Consider the following 12,227-nt stretch of genomic DNA (forward strand, 5'->3'; position numbering starts at 1 on the left):
GACACTAAGCCACATAAGGAGGCATTAGGGCAGATGGCCAAAAGCTTGGCAATGAGATAGGTTTTAAGGTCCTAAAGGAGGAAAGTGAGGCACAGAAACGGAGAGCTTTAGAGGGGAGATTGCAGAGCTGGGAGCCCAGGCAACTGAAGGCACAATTAAAATCAGGGATGATCAAAAGGCCAGAGAGAGCTGACCATAGCTATTTTGGAGGGTTGTGCGGCTGATGAAGATTACAGAGATAGTGAAAAGTCAGGCCATGGATGGATTTGAAAACAAGAATTAAAATGTTAAAATCAAGGTGTTGCTTAACCAGGAGTGTAGGTCAGCAAACACAGGGGTAGCGGGTGAATGAGACTTGGTGTGAGTTAGGACAGAGGCATGAGTTTTGGATGGCCTCAAGTTCAGAGTTTCAGACACTCCCCGACCTTAAAATCATAGACCTCCATCATTTTTTCCTCTCGTCAGGTGCACCTGCAGTTCCAAAGATCTCCTTATCACTCAGATGCATACTTAGTCCTCTTTCTATGACAATTATGCAGCACATAGTAATGATTCCGTACACTTTGAGGAACTGTGTAGCAACGTCTTTAAGCAGTTCAGCCAATTAAATCCCTACTTTAGCATCCAATGCTTCGTTCCTTAAGTGATGACAATGAACAGATGTTACTGGGAAGATTATTGCAGAAAATGATATAACAAAGTGTATTTGAAAGGATATGGTGATAACATTGAGCTTGTTTAAATAAGTGGGTCTAGGCCTAACAACCTTTAATGGTTTTTAGAAGTACTTGCTAACTTGCGTTGTTATTGACGGTATTATATACGTAACTGAATCTAACTGGCAATGCATTTTCCAGGGTCAGCGGCCATTTGTACCACTCTGGCCAGTCTGAAATCATGATAACTATATAGAATCGTAGAATGGTTACAGCACACAAAGAAACCATTTGGCCTGTTATATCCATGCTGGCTCCCTGCGAGAGCAAGTTAGGTACATCCCACTCCCTAGCCCTTTCCCCCTAGCTCTGCAAATATCTTACTTTCAGTTACTTATCCAATTCCCTTTTCAAAGCCAGGATTAAATCTTCCTCCACCACACCCTCAGGCAGTGCATTTGAGATCTTAACCACTCGCTGCATAAAAGTTTTTCTTCACATTACGATTAGTTCTTTTGTCAATCACCTTAAATCAGTGACCTCTGGTTTTCGACCTTTCCACCAATGGAAGCAGTTTCTCTCCCTCTACTCTATCTAGACCCTTCATTATTTTGAGCACCTCTGTCAAATCTCCTCTCAACCTTTTCTTCTCTAAGGAGAACAGACCCACCTTCTCAAATGTGCCCATTAAATTGAGTCTCTCACTCTGAGTGTAGTTAATTAATGTATTTATAAAGCCCAGGACCCCATATGCCTTTAAACCACTTTGCTAATCTGTCCTATGACTTTCAATGATTTGTGCACAAATATTCCCAGATCCCTCTGCTCCTGCATCCTTTTAAGAATTGTACTCTTATTTTATATTATCTCTCCTTGTTCTTCGTACAAAAATGAATCACTTCGCACTTCTCTGCATTAAATTCCACCTGCCATATGTCCACCAATTCCACCAGCCTGTCTTTGGCCTTTTGGAGTCTATGACTATCCTCCTCACAGTTCACAAAATTTCAAGTCCCTGTGTCATCTGTAAATTTTGAAAATATACTCTATACACCCAAGTCCAGCCCATTAACCTAAATCAAGAAATGTAGCGGTCCTAATAGCAACCCCATGGCATACCTTCTTCCAGTCTGAAAAGCAACCATTCACCACTACCCTGTTTCCTGTCACTCATCCAACTTTGTACCTATACTTCCACTGTCCCTTTTATTCCATTAGTTGAACTTCACAAGCACGTTAAGTGGACCATTATCAAACACTTTTTGGGAGCCACATGAACCACATTTCAACCTTCAAGCCTCACTGTTACCTCATCAAAAAAACTCAATCGAGTTAGCTAAACACAATTTGCCTTCAACAAATCCATGTTGGCTTTCCTTAGCTAATCCAGATACGTTCAAGTGACTTATTAGCTTTGTCCCGAATTATTGTTTCGAAAAGGTTTTCTACCACTGAGGTTAAACTGACTGGACTTTTGTTGCTTGATTTATCCTTATACCCATTTTTTTGTGTAATTTTCCATTCTCCTGCACTATCTGCATATCTACAGAGAACTATGGGTCAGCGCCTCTGCAATTTCCACCCTTACTTCCTTGGTTATCATTCCTATCAGTTCCTTGTGACTTAGTTACAGCCAGACTATCTAATACTTCCCCTTTATCAAGTTTCAGCCTAACTCAACTACCTCTTCCCTCACTATGCTTTTGCAGCATCTTCTTCCTTGGTAAGTCCATTCTGAGGTTTGCAATATATATATATATATATATATATGTTAAAAAAAATGCATATGTTTTCTTTCACCTTCAGTCCAAGTATTTTTTTTTGGTTGAACGGCAGAACATTGTCTTTGAAGACTTGGTCCCCAATGGGACAACACAGAGACCGAGCAACATTCCAAACACGCGCCTCGCTTCCGAGCATCACGCGGAGGCTGCACGTGACTCAGTCGATGACGTCCCGGGGGCGTGGTCTATGTGCGCGCGGCTCGGGCGCGCGGGGGCGGGGAGGAGAGGGAGGGAGGGAGGAAGGAAGGGAGGTGGGGGGTGGGGTCGGTGTCACATGACTTGGGAGCCTGACCGGGACAGAGAAGATGGCGACAGAGAGAGAGCCTCCTCCGTTTGGAGATGAGGATGTGGAAGGAGAAGACTCGGAGTTTAGGGAGGGCGAGGGGGGTGACGATCTCTTCGTCAGCACCACCAGCACCCTGGAAGTGAGTGCCAAAGGGCTTCGGTTGCCGGGTTGGGTGAATGGAGGCCGTGGCCCCGGGGCTGGGCCGACACTTTGTTATTTTTCTCTCTCTCTCTCTCTCTCTCTCTCTTGGGATTTCGCTTCTGATGTGTTTCACTGAGTCTGACTCGGCGCCTGTCACTTAGGATGAATTACATTGTCGGCACAATGTTGAGTGGAGCCCACCGGTAAACAGCGCTGACTCCACTGGGTTTCATGTAGAAAGCTGCTTTTTTTTTTTGCTTACAAAACGACTGACTGTTGAACGCAGTGAACTTGTCCTGGCCTTACTGCGCATGTAAGTAGGGTGTTAGCTTCCTAGCAGCAGGATAGAAATGATCCTATAAACTTATCGTTGAGGATTTATTTACCACTTATTTTGGCGCTGTTGGTGTCCTGGCTTAACCTCATTCCAGCCAATTAAAACTTAGATGAGTGGTTGGCCTGTATTCAAATTCATTTGTCGCCTTAACTCATCAAATAGGGCACAGGGAGAAACCTCCTTTTTAACTTTATTTATTTACCAAGTTCATTTTTAGGATGTTGAACTTGAAATCGGTGTACGTAAAAATTGCTAAGTGAAACCTATTCTTTTAAATGTCAAGGAAGAGATGTCTGTTAAAAGTAATCCATGTTTTAAGTAACCTCTGCTGAGTGGAGCAGTGGGAGGGTTTAGAATACTTTTTTTTTTTGCAGAAGCTGACAGGATATGGTATAAACCAAGAGGAACAATAATAGCTTTTATAAGGGAAGTAGATGTTTTAAACTAGAACTTCTAAGGGGATATAAAAATGGAACCAAGTGGTTAGCTAGGTCATGTGGTGGCTTTTAAGCTGTAAAATTCTGTTTGTTTAAACAGAAATCTCTTGCAGATTATGCTGACAGCATGGGCTTTAAGGTATCCTTAATTACTTTAAGACAATTGCTGGATTTCCCATGGAAAGTTGCCTTTTTTTCTGATTGTGTCTTCTAATCTCTACCTAGCTCTAATATAGTAAAGTACACCTCCAGCTTAGTGTTTTGTTTTCATCCATCTGATGGGATTTGGTCCCTTTTGACGTTTGTACTAAATGGGAAATTGGATTGTAACTTATTCTAGCTAGTAAATTCAGTGTGCATATTCTTCATCTTCCACCACTTGACCCCAAATAACTCAGTTTAAAAAAAAATGTTTGTATTAAGCCCTTTTTAAGTTCAAATTTGCCAGTTGTGGCACCTGAAGTGCTCTCTTTAATTTTGGGTAGAAATTACTGTTTCCAGAACTTGAAATATGAAATTGTAAGAGTGGACGTTGTATGGGAAAACTACATGTTCTTAAAAATATTTTTATTTGACAAATAACACGTGTTCTAATTAGGTGTTTCTAGTTGTTTAAATGGTTTGATGTGCTTTCCCTCCTGGCTCTTGCTGAGATGTTTGTTTCTATATGATGGGTCCTGCTCCCTGCTTCTCTAGTTTCCTGCTGATAACTGCCAGGCTGAGATTGGCAGCTTGGGGCCCTTGTTCAAGTCTCGGGCCTAGCAATAAGGAGGTTCCTTCATGGAGCTGTTGGTGGTGGTAGTGTTATCACATTATACCACTGAGTGTGTGTAAACTGGCAAATTGGAGGTTTGCCTGAAATTGTCCACCCTGAAAGGTGAGGACTCCTTATTCCATTTGGGTCAAGTTGTTTCAGAGGACCTTCATGCAATAGCTTTAGCTGTCGCCTTTTTGCTAGTCAATAGAATACTCGCTTTCCCTTCCTCTACACTTGTTTAAGTCTGTGGTTCTGTATATAACCTGCCTAATCATATCACCTTTTGATGCTCTGGTAAACAGGCTACTTGATTTTCATTATGGAAAATAGTTAGAGAATAGTTATTTCTTTTATGTTGCTGCTCTCTTGCACTGTGGATTGCATGCCAAAAAGCAATACTACTGAGCTACACTGGATCTTCAGTTTTCTGTGGGAAAGATTCTCTTTTTATTCATGGCCACCTCCACGGGTTGCAGTTTTACTGTGACTTTTTTTCTTTATCCAGCAAAAACAACTGGTATATGCCTCCTTTCATCTGGAGTGCTGGTACAGAGGTGTTTGTTCAGAGCTGATATGACCCTGGTAATATGGAAGTTTCTGTGAAGTTGAAATCATGTGGTAGTCACTGCAGAGGGAGCTTTGCCCTCCAGTTAATGTGCTGTGCTTGACCTGAAAGTATCTGATGTCAATACTGCATTAAAGCAATTTTGTCCCCAAGCACAGAAAAATCATCTGACAATCAGAAAGCAACAGTTTGTTGCTTAAAGCTTACATCCGAGTAATGCATTCTGTTTAACCATTAACTCCTGCATATTTCAAATACCATTCCTTTTTTGACTAATATATAGTTGTATACTTTTCTTGAGTATCTGGAGTTGCACCTGATGCAACACCAACAGATAATATTGTAAAACTGAAGTCACCTCTTGTTGGATATTCCATTGAGCTTTTGCTATAGATATAAGCACAATAGCTATAGGCAAAACTTTTTTTTTAAATAACATACATTTGAAAATAACCTGAGTTTTTCCATTTGAAACTGATCTTATACTGGTTGAAATCTTGCCAACTTCAAGTAGCTATAGTCAATTGGTTTTGTAAGTAGGCTAGCATCTCTTAAATTTAATATTTTCAATGCATGCTCCCTTTGTCATAGGATTAAACAACCACATTTTATTACTGGTTTGCATTCCCGATACCTGCCCACAGAGACAAAAGATTTGTAATGCCTTTACTAATGTACAGTGACAATGCCTATCTCTTCTGCAACAGGAAATATTATTCAACTGGATATTAAATTCCCTAACTGGTTGATTCATTCAGGATTGGGAAAGGTTGGAGAACCAAAAGATTGTGCAGTGTAAGATATATACACTGGCAATCAAAGTAGTTGGAATAGGCACATTACATGGGACAGCCTGTGAACATATGGAAAAGCCAAATGAGTTTTTTTGTGGAATTTTTCAATAATTAGTTTTAAGCCAGCAAATTGTTTTGCCTTTGATATTTTAATTACAATTTGAAATGTTCATCTCCAATAAACTTTTTTAATCATTTAATTCAAGTGATTAAAAGAGTCAAATACTAAAAGTTTGTAGGACAACAGCTTGCAATAGCAGTCATTTTGATGAAGTATTTCAAATGCTCATTGAGGGAGAAAAGACAAAGGAATTCACAATGGTATGTTTGAGTTCTTAAAGCTTGGGAGATATAGTGAGAACTTTTAAAAAGAAATTAATGCAGCAACATATGGTGAAATATCACCAAATTTAACATTAGGCAAGGCATAATGAATTATGTAATTGGTTGATAACTGGTGCATTGGGGCTGAGGAGCTAGTGTAGGGTGAAGATGGCATTGGGGAAGTTTTGTTTCACCCACACCCTCATATCTTAACAGGTAATCATGGAGTTGGGTAGCGTTAGAGATACAGCTGTAATTTTTCATATGCCTAATTGTTCCCTTTTTGTCCTGTTGCTTTGAATGTTCAGGTTCACTTGACAGCATGAACATGCTTTCCAAGCTTGGAAGCATGACAGCAAACTCTTTCATCTTGTCTTGACTATGAAAACACCTGCAAGAATTATCAAAGCAACTGTAGCCTTTGGCAGGCTTCAAACATCAGCCTGGGAATGTAGAGGAACCAGTCTGCTGCAGTCAGCCCACTTTGCTCTATGCATGTGACTCTTAGACTGTACCAGCATCATGCCAAGAAGCTCAACCATTTCACTTGGGTTAGCTTTGGAAGCTTCTGAAGATCAGATGGCAGGGCAAAATACCAGACACAGGTGTGTGTCTGAGTTGGCATGCCAGGCACTCTCACCATATTGAGACAGTTAGGCTTGTCATGTAGCCAGAAAACCTTGCACTTGCTTACCGTAGTGAATCTTCTATGGAGAGCTGCTGCTGTAATATTGTCCTAGGCTTTCAGTGACATCATTTTCCATGGTTATATTGCAGGATGACTTCGTAAAACCAAAATAATAAAAATAGCTGCCAAGTGCTTGCTAAAATTGTGGCTTCTGATTCAATTTCTCGGCTGCTAGATCCTTCTTTTGCCTCATTGGTGGCTTTACTTACTAGAACTTGTCACTTTTTGAATCTGATGCTAAATAATTGAGTAATTCTATATATCGAACCTTGACATGGTGTTAGCATAGTTGACCATTATAAATGGGGAAATAAATATTTTTGGCCATGATATTGGAGAATATCCATGATCAATTCCATCTTTGAAATTGCATTGTATGGTTAAAAATCAGAAACTGAGCACAATGGAGTGAGAATGGGCTGCAAGTCTTGCTCTGGTGACATCCGACCCTGGTTCTAGAATTATGTAACTTGAAAGTGTGAAACCTTGCATTAATTTTGTGTTTATGGTATAAGAAGTTTTGATGGAGAGCTTTGGCTGGATTTTTTTCTAACGGTGAGCTGCTTCAGCGTGGTGAGAGCTTTTGTATAGTAACATGGAAAACTTGATCAGAAAAAGGCCATTCAGTTTGATCATGGCTGATCCTCTTGCTTAATGCCATATTCCTGCTCTCTCCCCATACTCCTGACTCCTTTAGTCTCTAGAAATCTATTTCCTCAAATATATTCAGTGGCTTGGCTTCCACAGCCTTCTGTGGTAGAGAATTTCACAGGTTCGCCAGTGAAGTTTCTCCTCATCTTAGTCCTAAATGGCCTGTATCCTGAGACTGTGACCCCTTGTTCTAGTTCCCCCCCCCCCCATGCCAGGGGAAATATCCCTGCACTAGTCTATCCAGCCCTGTCAGAATTTCATACGTTTCAATGAGATCCCCTCGCTCTTCCAGATTCCAGGGAATACAGACCTAGTTGACCCAATCTCTCCTCTATATGACAAACCTGCCATCCCAGGGATCGGTCTGGTGAACCTTTGCCACACTCTGTCTATGGCAAGTATATACTTCCTTGGGTAAGGAGACCAAAACTGCATGCAGTTCTTCAGGTGTGGTCTCACCGAGGCCCTGTACAGCTGCAGTAAGACATTCTTGCTCCTATATTCAAATCCTCTTGCAATGAAGGCCAGCATACCATTTGCCCCTCAAGATAAAGTTCCAGAAAAGACCGTTTTATGAGCACATTTATTTTGACCTGATTGTTTAGACATGAATAGACCTGTTGCATGCAAGTAATATTCAAAATGCATCAGTATATCTGTACTGCTTTCCTACAGCAGTTGTATGGAAAGGACAAGTGGGAAGAAAAATATTCCAAGAGCAAGGACGGGCTAACCAAACTGACCTTTGATTCTTTTTGCAATATGTAGGTGTACCACGTAATGAAAAATTGTGCCTTTTAAAGGCCTACTCTGCATTGTTTTCAATCTTTTGATAGTTTTGAGGAAAATTTCTAATGGACTGAGCAAGTATTCTGAAGTGAGTTTTTCTGGTGCTTTTTCAGCATGTTGCTAGTGTTTGATCTATTTGAATATGTTTACTGGAGATGATGTTTTAATTGTGATTAATAGCATCCCCATTCTACTACATCTATTAAATGGATATTTTGGGAAACTTTTTACTCAATACAAGTATTTCTTAGCTTGCCCTTTTATAATAATTAGATCTGTTCTACATGTAAACAATCACTTCAGCATAAAATGTGATGCAAGCCATTAAGTTGTCCTGATTTCATTCCATGTAGATAAACTTTGAGCTTATGAAACAATACAAATGTGGTTTTCTGTGCATACAAGTAGTTAACAAGTGCTTCCTTACCCATTGTTAATCCTATCCAGTAAGAATAAATAACCATTAGTCTGACTTCCTTTGCACTGAGAGCTTATTTGACATTTTACTGAAGTCTACATTACGTTGACATTTTGTTTTCTTTCCACTAATCAGGTTTTCATCATTATAGCTAATCTAAGAACAAACTTGCTGATGTGCTGTTCTTTTTCAGTCCAGCCCATCTTCACCTGAACCTGCCAGTCTCCCAGCTGAAGACATAAGTGTAAAGTCTAATGGTCCCAAAACTGACACTTTGCTGGATGATGACCGTGAAGACCTTTTTGCTGGTGAGGCACATCTGCAGTTCTATTTCGTGCTTTATGGACTACAGCTGCAGGCATACTGGCATGCTACCTTCACCACTCAACAATCTCCTGTTTGATTATGATGGTTCTGGTTAATTGAAAATTTCTGCTTCTCAGGGTTAAATATTGTGGGCCTAGAGTGCAGAATAAAATCAGTATGCTTGATAATGAGTACCTCATTTGCAAATGTGATTTGGATCACAAGAATAGAAATAGGAGGAGTAGGTCATAACATACGAACATATGAATTAGGAGCAGAGGTAGGCCACTTGGCCCCTTGAGTGTGTTCCGCCATACACTCAGATCAACCATGATCTTATTGGAAGCTGAATCCCACATTTCTGCCTACCCCGATGACCTTTCACCCCCTTGTTAATCAAGAATTTATCTAGCTCTGCCATAGGAATATTCGAAGACTCTGCTTCCACTTCCTTTTGAGGAAGAGTGCCAAAGACTGACAACCCTCAGAAAAAATTTCACCTCATCTCACTCTTAAATGAGCAACCACTTATTTTTGAACAGTGACCCCTAGTTCTAGATTCTAAGTTCATGACTGATCTGATTGTGGCCTTAATTCCATTTTCCTGTCTGCCCCTCATAACCCTGTTGTCAGCAACTCTTGTCGATCAAAAATCTGTCTTAACTCTGCCTTAAATATATTAATGACCTAGCCTTCACTGCTGAATTGTTTATAAACTGTTTGGTTCTGAAAACTTTGAGCCCTGAAAGTTGTGTAGCATCTTGCCCTGATTTTGTCCCAAGCATCACTTTCAAATTGAAGTTATAACAATGCTTCGCCATTTAAAGCTTACTCTACTGCTTCTGGATATGTGAATTGTAATATCACTGCCCAGTGATTGGTAATTTTTTTTTTTTATTCATTCGTGGGACGTGGGTGTTGTTGGCTAGGCCAGCATTTATTGCCCATCCCTAATTGCCCTTGAACAGAGTGGATTGCAAGGCCATTTCAGAGGGTGTTTAAGAGTCAACCGCATTGTGGGTCTAGAGCTGCATGTAGGCCAGACCAGGTAAGGACGGCAGATTTCCTTCCCTGAAAGACATTAAACCAGTTGTTTTTTTTCTGACAGTGATTTCATGGTCATCATTAGACTTTTTTTTTTATTTATTGAATTCAAACTCCATCCCCTGCCATGGCAACATTTGAACCTGAGTACCTGGAGCATTACCGTGGGCCTCTGGATTACCAGTCCATTGACAATACCACTACACCACCGCCTTCCTACAATAGCACTTTTATATTCTGCAAAATTTTTTGACTAAATATTCCTGAAGTGCAAATGTTTTCAATGCCCTGTACTGGGATAAGCTGATGCCAACATTTTGGTGTTTGAGTATGTTTGACGGTTTCAAGAACTTGTTGCCAAAGAACTTCCTGCTTATAACACTTAATTGGTAATAGTTTCAAACTGGCAGACTGCAGTTCCAAATTGCCAGATGCTCTGAAAATTCTATGTTCCTAGTATTTTTTTCTAAGCTCATGCTAGAAATGCCTAAAGAAGCATTTCAGTTATTCTTAAATCATCTAGCTAAACCAGTTTTCAGTTGAAGTGTACCCAACTCATTAATTGCACATGGTTATTGGACTTTTTTGTAGCTAACTTTTATTTCTGGGACATTCCCTGTACTCTGCATCACCTTATAAAATATTGGCTTCTAAGGACCACCTTGTGATGGGTCCTGTTCCACAAATACAGAATTTCTATGTATCCAGTTATGCTTGCATGAAAGGTGTAAACAGAGGTTTAATCTAGTGTTTTAGATCTTAACATGGAATATTGTTAATCAGTGCAGGCATGCAACCTTTCTAAGAGTACAGAATTCCTGATCAAGTATTAAATTCCTGCATATTAGCTGCCTTTTATCAAGGTTCTAAGTAACAATTATTATTGTGCCATAAGACTTTGAAAGATGTGGAGGCATCATGTTAGTAGCATTTAAATGATCTGGTGATGAAATCCTGCAAACAATATCTAGTAATTTTCAATGTCAAGTCAATATTTGTTGCATGAAGTTTTTTTTGAGACACTGGGTTGAACAAGGAGGCTAATATATAAACTTGAATGCAATGTATTTGTCTTTTTATTGGCAAAAGGAAGTAACCATAACATAGGGGAGGGAAGAGAAAACAGCTGGTTTTGTATGACTGGCAAGTCCTAAATTTGCACTAAGCTGCAGGACTCTGATGTGAGAAACAATCCCAATTGTTAGTACTCCTCAACTAGAACAGTGAGGTACCCAAACAAAACTAGTCAATGGGAATCGGGTTTGGGTGGGGGTGAAGACTCTCTGCTGGCTGGAGTCACACCTAGCACAAAGGAAGATGGTTGTGGTTGTTGGTCAGGCATCTCAGCTCCAGGATATCATTGAAGGAGTCCCTCAAGGTAGTGTCCTAGGCCCAACCATCTTCAGCTGCTTCATCAATGACCTTCCTTCCATCATAAAGTCAGTAGGGATGTTTGCTGATGATTTTACAATATTCAGCACCGTTCACAACTACTCATACTGAAGCAGCCCATGTCCAAATGCAACAAGACCTGGATAATATCCAGGCTTGGGCTGACAAGTGGCAAGTAACATTCGTGCCACACAAGTGTTAGGCAAGGACCATCTCCAACAAGAGAGAATCTAACCATCGCCCCTTGATGTTCAATGGCATTACCGTCACTGAAGCCCCCACTATCAGCATCCTGGGGGTTACCATTGACCAGAAACTGAACTGGACTAGCCATGTAAATATTGTGGCTACAAGAGCAGATCAGAGGCTAGGAATTTTGCGAGTAATAACTCCCCAAAGCCTGTCCACCATCTACAAGGCACAAGTCAGGAATGTGAAGGAATACTCCCCACTTGCCTGGATGAGTGCAGCTCCCACAACACTTAAGAAGCTTGACACCGTCCAGGACAAAGTCCACTTGATTGGCACTGCATCCACAAACATTCACTCCCTCAACCACTGACACAAGTAGCAGCAGTGTGTACCATCTACAAGATGCATTGCAGGAATTCACCAAAACTCCTTAAACAGCACCTTCCAAACCCATGACCACTACCACCTAGAAGGACAAGGGCAGCAGATACATGGGAACACCACCTGGAAGTTCCCCTCCAAGCCATTCACCATCCTGACTTGGAAATATATTGTCGTTCCTTCACTGTTGCTGGGTCAAAATCCTGGAACTCCCTTCCTAACAGCACTGTGGGTGTACTTACACCACACGGACTGCAGCAGTTCAAGAAGGCAGCTCACCACCTT

The 12,227-nt window shown here is 40.7% G+C and overlaps 1 protein-coding gene across 2 annotated transcripts in view; it reads left to right on the top strand.

Annotated features, from left to right (window-relative positions):
* Positions 1–2,706: 2,706 nt before the first annotated feature.
* snx2 (sorting nexin 2) overlaps positions 2,707–12,227 on the top strand; it is a 62,667-nt gene continuing 53,146 nt past the window's right edge. Inside the window, exons 1-2 of one of the 2 annotated variants that reach the window (XM_041185855.1) lie at positions 2,707–2,865; positions 8,821–8,935. In XM_041185855.1, the coding sequence (XP_041041789.1) occupies positions 2,746–2,865; positions 8,821–8,935 (235 nt within the window). In that variant the 5' untranslated portion in view covers positions 2,707–2,745. The remainder of the gene's footprint in view (positions 2,866–8,820; positions 8,936–12,227) is intronic. The other variant, XM_041185856.1, reaches the window with a different exon arrangement.

Source organism: Carcharodon carcharias, chromosome 4, assembly GCF_017639515.1.
Source record: "Carcharodon carcharias isolate sCarCar2 chromosome 4, sCarCar2.pri, whole genome shotgun sequence".
NCBI lineage: Eukaryota > Metazoa > Chordata > Chondrichthyes > Lamniformes > Lamnidae > Carcharodon > Carcharodon carcharias.